Raw genomic sequence first — 18,494 nt, 5'->3', positions numbered from 1 at the left:
CCTCCCTCAAGAGACTATGTTAACATTAATGGTACTCTGTCACCGAGTACGCTATGTTAATTTGTCTGGTACTATAATGAGCTTCTGTAATTACGTAATTACCGTCAACAAAATGACGACATATGGACGCTGCTACGGTAGTTAACTTACACGGGACTATTTAGTGCATGCTATGCTGACACGGGATGCTTTTTGTGTTAGAGGGAATTCCGTCAATCTATACATTTAATGATAGAGGAAGTGACGTCATGCGCCTAGTGGGACACAAGGACTACATTGTAAGTAGAGGGGGGGGGGGGGTCGAAGGTTTCATAGAAAGTGACGTAACTATGTTTACATTTTTTTAATATAAAAAAATTGCGTATAGTACAAAAAAAAAATAGGTTCACTTTCTCTACTCTATAGTATCATCGTTGGGGGAGGGAGGGGGGTGTAGAGGGTCAAACACGGCTTATAATATATTGTCTGCTATTATCGTATGAAGGCGTTTTTGGATTCCCCCCCCCCCCCCCCCCCACACACACAAAAAAGCCTCAATTATAACTAGATGAAAGTTGCATCTGTAGCCTACCCATGTGACTGGATTTTGTTTTAAATGTATGAGCAAGGAAAGGTAACTCCATGCTTTAATTTCGGTGCAGGATTTTATGACCGGTGTTTGAGAAAGTCGATCTTATTGGGTTTTGTTGGAAAATTTAACATGTCAAATGTTGACAACAATGAAATGGCCTGTACTCTTGACATTAGGGGCATAGATTTGACACCATAGACTTGACACCATAGACTTGACACCATAGACTTGACACCATAGACTTGACAACATAGTTTTGACAATATAGACTTGACACCATAGACTTGACAACATAGACTTGACACCATAGACTTGACACCATAGACTTGACAATATAGACTTGAAAACATAGACTTGACAATATAGACTTGACAACATAGACTTGACACCACTGTCCCCACTGACAACCGTCGTCTGATCATTTGTTGACAAGACCTAACATAGAGCAACTGTAGACTAGAGACCTACCAATGGAAATTCCCTTGCGTAACTCGTACTGATAAGGTGACAGTTTGGTGACATGCACCCCCACCTCACCCCACCCCTCCCCCCCCCCCCTCCACCGTCGACCAACAGCTGTCCTGACTTTCTCAATAGACCTGAGAGCCCCATAAAATTTGATAAATATTTGGTTGTAAATACCTGGAGTTGTGGCCCATAGACCTGGGTGATATCGAAGAGTACAACAAAATACAGGTAGCCAGGTAATCAAAGACTGGCCAAATACAGGTAGCCAGGTAATCAAAGACAAATCACAGAAACAAAACAAACTGTGGTCCCTCAGTGTTTCTTCCAGACTTTTTTTCTCCGGGGGGGGGGGGGGCACTTGATATTTTCGGGGGGGGGGGGGGGGGCGGTCTACATTTTTTTTGTGGGAGGGGGGGGGGGCGCACTTTATATTTTCGGGGGGGGGGGGGGACGACACTATATAAATTCCATCTCGATCGGGGGGGGGGGGGGGGCGGTAGATAGACTTCATGAACGGCAGAACTCCAATATCAGCTGCTAGACACATCAGCTATAATAGTTTTATTGCCAGTGTATCACAGATGTGTACTTAAAAAATGTTTCCCGTATAGATTAGAATTTTAAGTGCTATAAATAATTAACTTAATTGTAGCCTTATTTATTTATTTATTTTAATATTATCAAAACAGTTGTATTAAAAATTTTCCGGTAAAAAAATGTATCCTAATTATGTGTTTATTTAAAATGTGTTAATTAATCAGAATAATTTATTCTGTAACTGTTATAAGAGTAGGCAATCAGTATTCAAATATTGATGTAGACCGTCCAAGATATTCTCCAAATATCTTTCACTGGATCTCTCCCGGTATAAATACTTTGTTGCTTCATTAAAATATCTTCAGATTTCAAAAGTCATTAATTTGTACGCTGCTTGTTTAGTTTGTCTTTACATTTGGTCATTCGTCGTCAGGTCAGCAACCACTGTTTGTTTTTTTCATTATTTCCTATAATAGGCGATGTGGTGGTTGGGTGGTGTGTCGGATCCCAGGCTTGAAGCAGTACGACGTCCCTGAGTTCACCCAGCTGTAACGGGTACCTACTGTAACCTGCCTCGCGTTAGTTGCCTACTCTAGCAGTTACCTACTCTAGCTGTTGCCGCCTCTGCTTATTGTATTCCCTGCTAACAAGTGAATGCAATGAGCCGAGGACAATAAACGAGTTATCTTTCCTTAACCCCGCGATCTGTTTGATAAACGCTGGGAATATCTAACGTAGGGGGGTCGTGTGCTATAAATAGCTTTTTACAACAGGAACATGCAGGGTTCATGAGACCCCAAGAAAATGGGGTCAGGGTCATGTGGGTCGGGATAATGGTGGGTGGAACAGGGAAGCCAAATGGTGGCGCTGGTTGTCATGGTGAATCGTGGCAGGGGGACACCAGGGCGGTGACACTAGGTCGGTGACATTAGGTCGGTGACATTAGGGTGGTGACACTAGGGTGGTGACATTAGGTCGGTGACACTAGGGTGGTGACACCAGGGTGGTGACACTAGGGTGGTGACACTGGGGTGGTGACACTAGGGTGGTGACAGTGGTGACACTAGGGTGGTGACACTAGGGTGGTGACACTAGGGTGGCGACATAGTGGTGACACTAGGGTGGTGACACTAGGGTGGTGACACTAGGGTGGCGACATAGTGGTGACACTAGGGTGGTGACACTAGGGCGGTGACACTAGGGTGGCGACATAGTGGTGACACTAGGGCGGTGACACTAGGGTGGTGACACTAGGGCGGTGACACTAGGGTGGTGACATAGTGGTGACACTAGGGCGGTGACACTAGGGCGGTGACACTAGGGTGGCGACATAGTGGTGACACTAGGGCGGCGACACTAGGGTGGTGACACTAGGGCGGTGACACTAGGGTGGTGACATAGTGGTGACACTAGGGCGGTGACACTAGGGCGGTGACACTAGGGCGGTGACACTAGGGTGGTGACACTAGGGCGGTGACACTAGGGTGGTGACATAGTGGTGACACTAGGGTGGTGACACTAGGGTGGTGACACTAGGGTGGTGACACTAGGGTGGTGACATAGTGGTGACACTAGGGTGGTGACACTAGGGCGGTGACACTAGGGTGGTGACACTAGGGCGGTGACACTAGGGTGGTGACATAGTGGTGACACTAGGGTGGTGACACTAGGGCGGTGACACTAGGGTGGCGACATAGTGGTGACACTAGGGCGGCGACACTAGGGTGGTGACACTAGGGCGGTGACACTAGGGTGGTGACATAGTGGTGACACTAGGGCGGTGACACTAGGGCGGTGACACTAGGGCGGTGACACTAGGGTGGTGACACTAGGGTGGTGACACTAGGGTGGTGATACTAGGGTGGTGACATAGTGGTGACACTAGGGCGGTGACACTAGGGCGGTGACACTAGGGTGGTGACACTAGGGTGGTGACATAGTGGTGACACTAGGGCGGTGACACTAGGGCGGTGACACTAGGGCGGTGACACTAGGGCGGTGACACTAGGGTGGTGACATAGTGGTGACACTAGGGCGGTGACACTAGGGCGGTGACACTAGGGCGGTGACACTAGGGCGGTGACACTAGGGCGGTGACACTAGGGTGGTGACACTAGGGTGGTGACACTAGGGTGGTGACACTAGGGCGGTGACACTAGGGCGGTGACATAGTGGTGACACTAGGGCGGTGACACTAGGGCGGTGACACTAGGGCGGTGACACTAGGGTGGTGACACCAGGGGTGCGACACAGTGGTGACAATAGAGTGACACAAGGATGGTGACACCAGCGTGGTGCCGGTCCTACGGCGGCAGGGAGACTCACATGTCCTGATGGCGCTGAAAGATGTGACATCACGTGACGACGCAACACCAGACCTGGTGACGTCATCAGTAGATGTGAGCAGCTACCTAGGTCACCCATGTGACCCAATGTGACGAGAGAGTGACCTTTCACCCACGCTGTCTTGTGTCATTGTCACGTCGCGAGGTTATTTCCAGACTCATTGCTCTGTTTTATAACGTGGGCAGGTGAAGTAGAGTAGACCTGCTGTTATGGCCAGGAATTATAACTCAACCAGCGGTCGTGTGATGAGACTATGTCCCCCCCCCCTCTCCCCAATGTCTTACCGATCTGAAGGATGCTGTTGGTGAATATTTGAACTCTCCACGGGCCAATCACAGTGAGAGATTCGTAGAGTTGGGATGTCTAGAAAAATGACGTTGAGTGCTTAAAAAATGTTCATGGTCACTATCCAATGGTCAGTGTCAGTTCACATGTGGTAGACGACAAGATAGCCTTGAGCCAGTCTCTCTGTTAAAAATCTCAAACACACCCGACATATCAAGCGGAGTGATATGGAACTACAAAAATCTCTATCAATAAAACGTGTTCATTAAAAGTTTGAATTGACGAATCAGAGGGAATTAAAACAGTAACAATACACGCTTCAATGAGATTCTCACATGGGCGCCTACAGGTCATGGTTCACTGGCTACCATGCTACAGCTGGGTGGTAACCAGACTGTCACGTCACGTGATCCTACCACGTGACTACAGGACTTTAATCTCACGTGATCCTATAACAGAGCACACAAATGCTAGTTAGAATGACGTGATCCTTCTACAGCAGTCACTTTACATCCAGGCCGTGATCCTGTGTCACGTCCATGGCCGTGTTACTGTGTCACGTCCATGGCCGTGTTACTGTGTCACCTGTGTCACGTCCATGGCCGTGTTACAGTGTCACGTCCATGGCCGTGTTACTGTGTCACGTCCATGGCCGTGTTACTGTGTCACGTCCATGGCCTGTGTCACCTGTGAGCCATTCACGTGACATTTGGAGTAGCAAGACGTGTGTGACAACGTTCGTGGGATCTAAAGTCACGCGTGACCTATCGTGACATTGGGGGGGGGGGGGGACACTTGAAATTTTCGGAGGAGGGGGGAGCGAACAAAATATTCGTGGGTGGGGTCGGGCACCGGTAAAAATAAATATTTTATAAAGAAAAACCAACGTGACAACTAAGACCCTAATTAGCGTGATAATAAATTTACTAGAAAGGTGACAATAGAAGAACTAACAATGGGTATGGATAATGTTATGGTTGGGACCAAAATTGCGGTTGTCATACAAGGACCAAGATTGGGGTTGTCATACAAGGACCAAAATTGTGGTTGTCATACAAGGACCAAAATTGTGGTTGTCATACAAGGACCAAGATTGGGGTTGTCATACAAGGACCAAAATTGTGGTTGTCATACAATGACCAAAATTGTGGTTGTCATAAAGGGACCGAGATTGTGGTTGTCATAGGACCAAGATTGTGGTTGTCATAGGACCAAGATTGTGGTTGCCTTACAAGGACCAAAATTGTGGTTGTCATACAGGGACCAAGATTGTGGTTGTCATAGGACCAAGATTGTGGTTGTCATAGGACCAAGATTGTGGTTGTCATACAAGGACCAAAATTGTGGTTGTCATAGGACAAAGATTTGGTTGTCATACGACCAATATTGTGGTTGTCATAGGACCAAGATTGTGGTTGTTATACAAGGACCAAGATTGTGGTTGTCATAGGACCAAGATTTGGTTGTCATACGACCAATGTTGTGGTTGTCATAGGACCAAGATTGTGGTTGTTATACAAGGAACAAGATTGTGGTTGTCATAGGACCAAGATTGTGGTTGTCATAGGACCAAGATTGTGGTTGTTATACAAGGACCAAGATTGTGGTTGTCATAGGACCAAGATTGTGGTTGTCATACAAAGACCAAGATTGTGGTTGTTATACAAGGACCAAGATTGTGGTTGCCATAGGACCAAGATTGTGGTTGTCATACAAGGACTAAGATTGTGGTTGTCATACAAGGTCCAAGATTGTGGTTGTCATAGGACCAAGATTGTGGTTGTCACAGGACCAAGATTGTGGTTGTCATACAAGGACCAAGATTGTGGTTGTCATACAAGGACTAAGATTGTGGTTTTCATAGAAGGACCAAGATTGTGGTTGGCATAGGACCAAGATTGTGTTTGTCATACAAGGACTAAGATTGTGGTTGTCATACAAGAACCAAGATTGTGGTTGTCATACAAGGACCAAAATTGTGGTTGTCATAGGACCAAGATTGTGGTTGTCATACAAGGACCAAGATTGTGGTTGCCTTACAAAATAACTTGATACGCTTGGTTGACTTTTATGATTTTAAAGCAAAGTAAAAAACCCAACAAATCGTGACAACAACTCAACAACAATTGAACCCAGAACACACCGACCCCAGAACCCACCGACCCCAGAACACACAGACCCCAGAACACACCGACCCCAGAAAACACCGACCCCAGAACACACCGACCCCAGAACACACAGACCCCAGAACACACAGACCCCAGAACACACCGACCCCAGAACACACAGACCCCAGAACACACAGACCCCAGAACACACCGACCCCAGAACACACCGACCCCAGAACACACCGACCCCAGAACACACCGACCCCAGAACACACCGACCCCAGAACACACCGACCCCAGAACACACCGACCCCAGAAAAAACCGACCCCAGGTCGAGCATGAAGGCAGACGGCCCTGTCCACCACCATCCAACAAAACAAAAAGTTTGATGAATGTTGGTCGTGCTGTTTTTGTTGTGGCTGATTTACTTCCAGACGACATCAAATACCCCAGACCTAATTATAAATTAAGTATCTTCACGTTTGTTAAATTTCAAAACTTTAAAAATAAAAATTCAAACTCACGTTTTCTCACGAAACTAATTTAAAGTTATTATTTTTTTTAAACTGAGCGAGGTTTTATGGTGGTAGTTAGAAAATATTAGCCGGCTAAAAAAACTCGTAGGTTGGCCTGTACTTGATCCCACTCATTGTCACGTGGTTTCTATGGGAAGTAGTGGACGGTCAGTTGATGGTAGGGTTGGTGGACGGCCAATAGATTTGTAACTTGGTGTATTTAATAGTCCACGTCACCACAGACTTGAAAAGTTACACTTTTTAACCTGACGGTCCATGGGGCAGGTGAAGTAGACTTCACGAGTTTCTGTGACCTCGGCATATGATGGGTTAATTGGTCAGCAATTTGACCAGCCGCCTATACTTTCCCTGACACGAGTCAGGTGCCCATGAGAGCTGGGTGGATTCATCTTTAAGGTCACCTGTAGGGTCATCGCCTGTAAGGTCGCCTGTAAGGTCATCTGTAAGGTCACATGTAAGGTCATCTGTAAGGTCACCTGTAAGGTCACCTGTAAGGTCACCTGTAAGGTCACCTGTAAGGTCACATGTAAGGTCATCTGTAAGGTCACCTGTAAGGTCACCTGTAAGGTCACCTGTAAGGTCACCTATAAGGTCAGCTAATGACACCAAACAGTCTGTGTGCAGATCGTGACCCCAGGCGTCAGTCCTAAACTGTAACCCCCGGGTCTACCCACGTGACCTCTGTAACCCCCGGGTCTACCCACGTGACCTCTGTAACCCCGGGTCTACTCACGTGACCTCTGTAACCCCCGGGTCTACCCACGTGACCTCTGTAACCCCCGGGTCTACCCACGTGACCTCTGTAACCCCCGGGTCTACCCACGTGACCTCTGTAACCCCGGGTCTACCCACGTGACCTCTGTAACCCTGGGTCTACCCACGTGGCATCTTCCCCCCACCCCACCCCCCACCCTACGTTTGTGGTCTACTTGAGTTTCATTTCCTCTTTACCGGCTCGTATTGTATGCGTGTATCGTACGCCGACTATTACGAAATGATGTCCTTTTCTGTCATCCATATGGCTTGTTGTTTAGACACCCCCACCCCACCCCTTTATTCACGTGGAATCCCGTGCCCCCCACCCCCACTGTACGCTAGATTTACGCAGTGAATCATGTCACGATTGCTATAAATAGAAACATCGGATCCAGTAACTTGAATGGAAATATTGTGGGAAAACACATCTATTTATAGCACATAAATAAAATTAAAAAACAAAACAAATCACGATATAATAAACACACACACTCACACACACACACACAAATACACACAAATAGACACAAACATTAAACACAAACACAAGCACTGTAAACACGAATACAAACAACTGCTGATTGTCAGACCCTTATTAAATTTTGTATTCTAACCTTAGACCTAGACTTCCAGCTGACCGTTCAAATTACAACTAGACATCCAGACGACCGTCCAAATTACAACTAGACACGCAGCCGACCGTCCATATTACAAATGGCCGAGTAACAAAACTGTTACCATTTTCAACCTGGATAAGAAAGGCGTGGTCAAACGGTAGCGCGCTCGACTGCTAATCCAATCGGATACCGGGCTTACGTCAGTAGGCCGTCCTGAGTCCACCCAGCTCTAATGGGTACCTGACTCCCTGAGTCCACCCAGCTGATGGAAAGTAAAGGCAGCTGGACATAGTGCTGACCACACAATCTCAACAAATGTCGAGATCACAGAAACAGGTGAACTCTACTTCACCTGCATCGAGGACTTTAAGAATTGAAATGGTGTTTGACTTGCGGTCCATGAAGTAGAGTTGACCTGTTTCTGTCAGAAAACTAACCATAACCACCATCCGCTTATATCTTCCCTCATCAGTGGCGATGTTTTCATTGTGTTTTGCTCCCAACTCTTCACATTTAGTATCTTAAGAACTGTCTCATTACACGTGTACGTAACCAGAGTTTCTTCCGGGTATCTCTTCGGGTGAGGGGGGTGTGCCCCCCCCCCCCCAAAAATAATTCTACCACCACCCCCACCCCCCCCCCCCCGAACGAAAAGAAATTTATATAATTTATATAGAAAATATATACTTTTAACAGTGTCCGCCCCCCCCCCCCCCCCCGAAGAAAGTCTACCGCCCCCCCCCCCCCAAAAAAAATTTCAAGTGCCCCCCCCCCCCGGAGAAAAAAGTCTGGAAGAAACACTGTACTTAACTGTGTTTGTACTCGAATATGGTAACTCAAGATTAATCGACTTCTTTTACAGTGATTTCTCTACACTTTTACTGGTGAATTCATTTTCAACGATATTGCAAGAATATGTAATTTTAAATCTAACTAGATATCTCGAGATTTGTCAATTTTATTAATAAAGAATGGAAGAGATTTAAATAAAAAGTAAACTTTGATTTACTGTTTAATGGAGGCGAGCGAGTTGACGAGAATCTTCCATCATGTTGTTGACATGGAATAAAAGCGTGCTTTTTTAAGATTTAGCAAACAAAACGACCGTAAAAATAATAAAAAATAAAAGCTTGAGCCTAAAATTAATTCAGAAATAATTCAGAACTTAAAAATACTTGGTTGTGTTTAAAGCTACATTTCTATTTATTTTCATCAAGACTACGTTATAACCGGATATTTCACTTTCGTAAAACAAATATTGATTGGCTGTACAGGAACTCAGTGATCGATAATTATTTGTTTACAAAACATTGCAGATAATGTTTTTAAATAACAATGTAAATTTAAACCCTATGACCTAGTTGTCATTTTTTTTTCGCTTACAATTTGTACAATAAAATTTATGGCAGCTTATCGAATAGCAGGATGCCATTGTTTATGTCGCCTTTACACGTGAAAACCAAATTGTTTTTGCTTTTCTTAAAAAAAAAATTGTATTTAGTTACCGAAAATATTAAAAACATGAAATACATCCAATCTTTAGTAAAGTCCGAAAAAACCCACACAGACAGGATTTTATAACTATTTTAATTGTAACTACACCGTGCATGATTTTTAAATTATTTAATGGGCCTCTCGAATACTTTCTCGCTCGGGTCCATTTACATAAAAAGTCTAAATAGTCTAATTAATACAAAATGTCTTTATATAGAGAGGTTTAAAGATAAAAAGTCTTTAAAAAGTCTATTGAGAGATAATTTATAATAAATAAGAAGATCTATAGTAAAAAAAGATCTATAGTAAGAAGATATATAGCAAGAGCATCTATAATAATAAGATCTATAATAAGATGATCTGGTAAGATCTAGAGTAAAAAGATCTATAGTAAGAAGATCTATTGTAAGAAGATCTTTGGAGAGAAAAGAGAAATCTCAAGTAACAAGATCTCGAGCGATAAGATCTCAACACCCCAGTACAATTGACTTCCCCAAACACTTAAACCACAAACCCACCCAAGCGGAACCGGCATGTCCGCACGATATCTCCGTTACCCGCCCCCAGGTTGCTAGATGCAGACAGCAATCAATCCTCAACCAATCAAACATCTGCTCTGTTGTTTTGGTACTGGTCAACCTGCGGGCGTGTGAGAGGTCACGAATTTAACATGGCTAACGGTGTAAGTAAACAGACGGACGATGACCTGTTTTATGATGGTGACGTCATATTAGGCAGGTACAAGGCAGGTGGGAAGCTACAGGTCAATGTGAAAGGTGGTTTATTTATGGGGTGGTTTTTTTTTTCACACCATAGACAGAATGAAAGTTTTAGTTTTTTTGTGTGAGTTAATTTTTTTTCTGAATTGTATGGTTTTTCTTCTACTTTATCAGAAACACGAGAAGCAGGGTATTTTAAATAAAAGGCTATATTTTCAAAAAAAATAATTGGGCAGCATGTCTTGTTTTATTTACACGGTTAGGTAATCACGTGACTTTTGTTTTCCAATCAGTGCCTTTGTTTTACATTAAGGGACATCTTAAGTGCGACCTGACGTTCAACGAAATCTTTGTCAAAATATTTAGGCCAACATAACTCTGGTTCTCGGAATTGAATCGACCGGTCGGGTATTTTTTACAACTTTAAAAACAAGAGAACGACAGTTTTGTAAACTTTAAAAACAGGAAAGCGTTGTTTTTTTTTTTTTAATTTTAGGAATAAAAAGCCAAATTTGGGTATGTGGGACAACAGGATGTTTGAAGAGGGGACAACAGGACAAGGACCAAATTGGTAGAGGACATCTGAGAAGTAAAAAAAAAACACTTGAGTTTTTGGGACAGTGAAGACTTCTTAGACATTCAACAAAACGTCCTTAATCGCAGCAAAAAATAATTACCGTGTATTGTACGTCGCCATCTCAAGAGCTGTATTTGTGACCTTTCACCTAGCGGGGTGAAGGTCGAGCGGGTTTCATTTCCACGCAAGTCACAAGTTAACAGTCGGGTACGCTTGATTGTGATTAGGGATCGCTGGGTGTTCTCTATCCATCATGATGACGTAACACTTTGTTTATTCCCGGATAGCATGAGGGCGTGTCAGATTCTTTCTTGCCGCCAGCAAGTCTTCAAAAATATTTAAATCACATAAAAAACGTATCCTTGAGATCTACCCACTGACGGAAATATTTGGTGTGGGTTGTGTGGAATGTGTGGGATGTGGAAAAACTGATTTAAGTCGTGTTTCCCAAGTATAATTCTGGGTGATTCCCCCGGTAAAATTTGCTGTTTGTTTATTTATTTAAATGATAAAAACACAACAAGGGATTCGTTGATAACTCAGGGCCACCCCCACCAGTGCCACCCCCCAAAAGTGCCACCCCCACCAGTGCCACCCCCCAAAAGTGCCACCCCCACCAGTGCCACCCCCACCAGTGCCACCCCCACCAGTGCCACCCCCACCAGTGCCACCCCCCATCAGTGCCACCCCCCCACCCACCAGTGCCACCTCCACCAGTGCCACCCCCACCAGTGCCACCTCCACCAGTGCCACCCCCACCAGTGCCACCTCCACCAGCGCAACCCCCACCAGTGCCACCCCCACCAGTGCCACCCCCCAAAAGTGCCACCCCCACCAGTGCCACCCCCACCAGTGCCACCCCCACCAGTGCCACCCCCACCAGTGCCACCCCCCATCAGTGCCACCCCCCCCACCAGTGCCACCTCCACCAGTGCCACCCCCACCAGTGCCACCTCCACCAGCGCAACCCCCACCAGTGCCACCCCCACCAGTGCCACCCCCGTCAAACCTCCTCCTACACCTGCACCCACGGAGCTTGCAAAAACCCGCCTTCCCCCAGGGGTGGTGGTAGTTTTGACTTTGGGTCGGACCCCGGCTAAATAACATAAAGACCTGATGAGTGATCACGTGATCACAAGGGTCATTTGGTTCTGGGCAAGGACGCATGTTGTACAAGGTCAAGGTCAAGCGTCCAACACATTTCTTGTCTGAATGACCATCTGGGCATTCCAAAGTTTCCAAATGCCCGAAATAGAAATATGCCCACGTCTCAAAATATCGCCTACTCAAATGCCCATATCACCGTTTTTCACTTTTACAAGACTCTACCAACAAGTGATCCAACGACTATATTGGTCTAAGTCACCGAACGGTCTTACACCCACAGTCCACCACACACAATCCACCACATACAATCCACCACACACACAATCCAACACACACAATCCACCACACACAATCCACCACACACAATCCACCACACACACAATCCAACACACACACAATCCACCACACAAAATCCACCACACACAATCCACCACACACACAATCCACCACACACAATCCACCACACACAATCCACCACACACAATCCACCACACACAATCCACCACACACAATCCACCACACACAATCCACCACACACAATCCAACACACACAATCCAACACACACACAAACCACCACATACACAGTCCACCACACACAATCCACCACACACAATCCACCACACACACAATCCAACACACACAATCCACCACACACAATCCACCACACACAATCCACCACACACACAATCCAACACACACACAATCCACCACACAAAATCCACCACACACAATCCACCACACACACAATCCAACACACACAATCCACCACACACAATCCACCACACACAATCCACCACACACAATCCACCACACACAATCCACCACACACAATCCACCACACACACAATCCAACACACACACAATCCACCACACAAAATCCACCACACACAATCCACCACACACACAATCCAACACACACAATCCACCACACACAATCCACCACACACAATCCACCACACACAATCCACCACACACAATCCACCACACACAATCCACCACACACAATCCACCACACACAATCCACCACACACAATCCACCACACACAATCCACCACACACAATCCACCACGCAATCCACCACACACAATCCACCACACACAATCCACCACACACAATCCACCACACACAATCCACCACACACAATCCAACACACAATCCACCACACACAATCCACCACACACAATCCACCACACACAATCCACCACACACAATCCAACACACACAATCCACCACACACAATCCAACACACACAATCCACCACACACAATCCAACACACAATCCACCACACACAATCCACCACACACAATCCACCACACACAATCCAACACACACAATCCAACACACACAATCCACCACACACAGTCATCCACACACAATCCAACACACAATCCACCACACACAATCCACCACACACAATCCACCACACACAATCCAACACACACAATCCAACACACACAATCCACCACACACAGTCATCCACACACAATCCAACACACAATCCACCACACACAATCCACCACACACAATCCACCACACACAATCCAACACACACAATCCAACACACACAATCCACCACACACAGTCATCCACACACACACAGTCATCCACGCACACAATCCACCACACACAATCCAACACACACAATCCACCACACACAGTCATCCACACACAATCCACCACACACAATCCACCACACACACAGTCATCCACGCACACAATCCATCCAGGTCTTTCTACCTTGACAACAACTAACCCCTAACAACGGCACGCCAGCCCCTCCACCCATCCCCACCATCTTAACTCTCCCCAACACCCCTCAACCCCTCCCCTCAACCCCTCCTAACACCCCCCCCCATGCGCAGCAAACCAGAGAACACCCAACACTTCCTACAGAGCGTACAAGAATGTCTTTGTGTCCTCTGCACGCTCCACTGCAGGCCCAGGAACTAATTGTTACGTGGAAATATGAGTTCCTCTAGTTCCAAGAACCTGGTGACGTCATCAGTATCTGGGTCACCGTCCCGGGTATGTAACGGTATCTTTACAAATCCTAGTGACTGCCCTTGTTCACCTCAAGTTCTTCATGTTGGCCAACTGGCCATCTCATGTTGGCCAACTGGCCATCTCATGTTGGCCAACTGGCCATCTCATGTTGGCCAACTGGCCATCTCATGTTGGCCAACTGGCCATCTCATGTTGGCCAACTGGCCATCTCATGTTGGCCAACTGGCCATCTCATGTTGGCCAACTGGCCATCTCATGTTGGCCAACTGGCCATCTCATGTTGGCCACCTGGCCATCTCATGTTGGCCACCTGGCCATCTCATGTTGGCCACCTGGCCATCTCATGTTGGCCACCTGGCCATCTCATGTTGGCCAACTGGCCATCTCATGTTGGCCACCTGGCCATCTCATGTTGGCCAACTGGCCATCTCATGTTGGCCACCTGGCCATCTCATGTTGGCCACCTGGCCATCTCATGTTGGCCACCTGGCCATCTCATGTTGGCCAACTGGCCATCTCATGTTGGCCACCTGGCCATCTCATGTTGGCCACCTGGCCATCTCATGTTGGCCACCTGGCCATCTCATGTTGGCCAACTGGCCATCTCATGTTGGCCAACTGGCCATCTCATGCTGGCCAACTGACCATCTAACGCTGACATTAGACTGACCTTCTAATGCTGAAATTAGACTGACCATCTAATGCTGACCAAATGACAATTAAACGCTGACATTAGACTGACCATTAATGGTTACATTACATAAAGTGGCTATCATAGGCAGGCGACTGACCACTGACTGTGGCTGTAGCAGACGGGAGACTGACCACTGACTGTAGCTGTATTGAGTGAGCAACTGCAGCTGTTTACATATAACATGGCAATTAAAATATTCGAAATACAAAATGGCAATGTCATTTTCAAAACTCTAAACTAAAACAATAGATTGATTTTAAGTAACCACAATAGATTGACCTAAACTGACCACAAAAGATTGACCTAAACTGACCACAAAAGATTGACCTAAACTGACCACAAAAGATTGACCTAAACTGACCACAAAAGATTGACCTAAACTGACCACAATAGATTTACCTATACTGACCACAATAGATTGACCTAAACTGACCACAATAGCTTTATCTAAACTGACCACAATAGCTTGACCTAAACTGACCACAATAGACTGACCTAAACTGACCACAATAGATTGACCTAAACTGACCACAATAGATTGACCTAAACTGACCACAATAGATTGACCTAAACTGACCACAATAGATTGACCTAAACTGACCACAATAGATTGACCTAAACTGACAAGATTGACCTAAACTGACAAGATTGACCTAAACTGACCACAATAGATTGGCCTAAACTGACCACAATAGATTGACCTAAACTGACCACAATAGATTGACCTAAACTGACAAGATTGACCTAAACTGACAAGATTGACCTAAATTGACCACAATAGATTGGCCTAAACTGACCACAATAGATTGGCCTAAACTGACCACAATAGATTGGCCTAAACTGACCACAATAGATTGGCCTAAACTGACCACAATAGATTGGCCTAAACTGACCACAATAGATTGGTCTAAACTGACCACAATAGATTGGCCTAAACTGACCACAATAGATTGGCCTAAACTGACCACAATAGATTGGCCTAAACTGACCACAATAGATTGGCCTAAACTGACCACAATAGATTGGCCTAAACTGACCAAAATAGATTGGCCTAAACTGACCACAATAGATTGGCCTAAACTGACCACAATAGATTGGCCTAAACTGACCACAATAGATTGGCCTAAACTGACCACAATAGATTGGCCTAAACTGACCACAATAGATTGGCCTAAACTGACCACAATAGATTGGCCTAAACTGACCACAATAGATTGGCCTAAACTGACCACAATAGATTGGCCTAAACTGACCACAATAGATTGGCCTAAACTGACCACAATAGATTGACCTAAATTGACGAGACAGCCAGAAAATTAAATAATTAAAACAGACAGAACAGACTAGACCCACTGTTAGGGCTCCAATATAAACTGACCCTTAAAGATAAATTATGCCAAGGGAGCCATCAAATTCGACGAAATAATCCGATGGTCAGAAAAAAAATGTTTTGTCCACCTGCTCAAAGATTCAAAGATTCTTGATTTGCTTCCCTTCCAGAAATTTCCATTCAGCGTTATTCAATGGAACAGCTCAACAGTTGAGCCAAGCATATACCGTGACAACAGCTGAGCCAATCACGTGACCGCGCTTGTAGCTGAGCCGATCTGCGCACGCCCGTGAAGGCCGTCTATCAAGGTCACCACCTGCACATTGACCCTATTGAATTCTGTTAGCCTTGTCAGCCATTTTTTGCCCGCTCCTTTTGTTGTAAGCATTGAGCAACAGCTACTTCAAACGGGATTGTCGCTCCTTTTTCTGTATAACACAATCAGCCCTAAAAACTGAGCATTGTTACTTTTTATAATATCAAGTTATACTATTCGGCTTTGTTGTATCTTCCTTCGTAGAAATGTCGAGATTTTTCCTTTAATTTTTCAATTAGCATTTTATAAACCGACCATTTTTGGTAAATTTTGACATCCGAGAGAGGAAGTAGGGAGCACGCGTTGCGCATGCGTGCACGAGCGATAGCTAAGTCCACACCTCGTGCATTCATTGGACATCTAAAAATAAAATAATAGGAATTTTCGCCATGCACTCCCTTTTTATTTATGAAAATATTTCTAAAGTTTTGCATCGTTATTTAAATTTTTAGCTTTATTATCCTTTTATCTTTCATGTTTCACAATAAATTTGATTTGACCCCAAATTACCCAGGAAGAGAAACAAAATTGACAATCCTGTCACAACTTTTTCCTTTCTCTTTTCGTAAAACTTCGGTAATGTGAACATTTCCTGAAGCGCCACCTGCCGGCGTGGTCACGTGGTCTTAAAAAGCTGGCCACTCCCGCAGAAGTTACGTCACAAAGTTAGATGGGTCAGTCAGTGGCGTAGCGAGGTCGGGTGTCATCCGGTGCGGCACTTAATGGTGTCACCCCCCAGAGGCGTAGCGACCCTTCCCCGGGACAAACTTTCAAGTTTTCGATTTGCACCCCCCCCCCCCCATCAAACTTTCGATTTGCACCCCCCCCCCCTTCAAACTTTCGATTTGCACCCCCACCCTCCTTCAAGTTTTTCTCTATATATTTTGCTATTTTTTGCCTTGGTGTCACCCCCCTAAATGGTGTCACCCGGTCAGTAAATACAGGGGTCCTTCACCTCCCCACCCAGGGCAGATCTAATACTGGCATCTGATTGTCGTGGTCTTTTAGTTATATTAAAATGTTAACTGACAAGTACCTACACGCTTCCACTTTCACTGTATTGTTCTCTCTGTTTCTCTCAATGATTTCAATTGGAAATTGATAATTTCAGACAATTTCAGAATTTCAGACAATTTCAGACAAGGTAAAATGCGACAATGTTTACGGAATTCAGTATAGCCTTTTGCCGAGGAAATTGAATCAGATGAACTCTACACCACCTGCTCTCATATGATGAGTACAGCCTGTCGTCGTATGTCTTTGCTTTCAGAGTTTCTTCCAGGCTCTGCCCCCCCCCCCCACGAAGAAAGTCAACCGCCCCCCCCCTCCCGAACGAAATGGAATTCATATAGAAAATACATACTTTTAACAGTGTCCGCCTCCCGGAAATTTTAGTCCGCCCTTTCCCCCCCCCCCCCCCCCCCCCCCGAAAATCTCAAGTGCCCCCCCCCCCCCCCCCGAGAGAATGTCTGTTTGCTTTCTGTTTTGATTGCTATCAAGTCATTAATATAATATGGATTGATCTAGATAGTCGATAAAAATTATTGATACAAGTCTAATCTTACTAGTCAATACTGGATGATTTGAACAAATTATTATTAACATTTGGGCTGAAACGTTTTTTTTTATGCATTTATTTCAGAACTTTAAAATTTTAATAGAGTTGCATGACTAAAAACAATGGCGCACCTAATGAACACGAAAAATGGACGTATGATAGCGCGGTAAAATGTACTTTATATAGGAAATTTTAATTAATATTTTAAAAGGTAATTAAGCATCCAATTAAGCATCGAATTAAGTTAAATTTGATGACAGATTTTATTGTCATCGGGCCTTGACCCATGTGACAAGTTTCAAATAAATTGGTCGGTTAAAAGTGGTCGAAATTTTGCTCGCCAGTTACGATTCATGAAGGACGAAGCACTACAAAAGAACGACAGACAGAGGAAGCAAGTAAAATAAAAGCTTGTAAAAAAAGAAAAGGTTGGTTTGATCGCTTACTTATAGTTTGAAGCGACATATT

At 45.1% G+C, this 18,494-nt stretch overlaps 1 protein-coding gene across 1 annotated transcript; it reads left to right on the top strand.

The window, feature by feature from the left end:
• The first annotated feature begins 10,389 nt into the window (after window positions 1–10,389).
• Window positions 10,390–12,119, top strand: LOC131932624 (uncharacterized). The gene is made up of 2 exons (XM_059289562.1): window positions 10,390–10,495; window positions 11,605–12,119. The coding sequence occupies exons 1-2, from the start codon at window positions 10,390–10,392 to the stop codon at window positions 12,117–12,119; spliced, it is 621 nt and encodes a 206-aa protein (XP_059145545.1).
• The last annotated feature ends 6,375 nt before the right edge of the window (window positions 12,120–18,494 follow it).

The sequence above is a fragment of the Physella acuta genome, unplaced genomic scaffold, assembly GCF_028476545.2.
Source record: "Physella acuta isolate Inbredline_101_S28 unplaced genomic scaffold, ASM2847654v3 ptg002235l, whole genome shotgun sequence".
Lineage (NCBI taxonomy): Eukaryota > Metazoa > Mollusca > Gastropoda > Physidae > Physella > Physella acuta.
Note: the sequence above shows the minus strand (reverse complement) of the source record. Positions and strands in the feature narration are given on the sequence as shown.

Coding starts and splice junctions, on each gene's coding strand:
- LOC131932624 (XM_059289562.1), top strand. CDS start 10,390: ATGGCTAACGGTGTAAGTAAACAGACGGACGATGACCTGTTTTATGAT. Junction 10,496..11,604: donor GCTACAGGTCAATGTGAAAG/GTGGTTTATTTA, acceptor CACCCCCACCAG/TGCCACCCCCCAAAAGTGCC.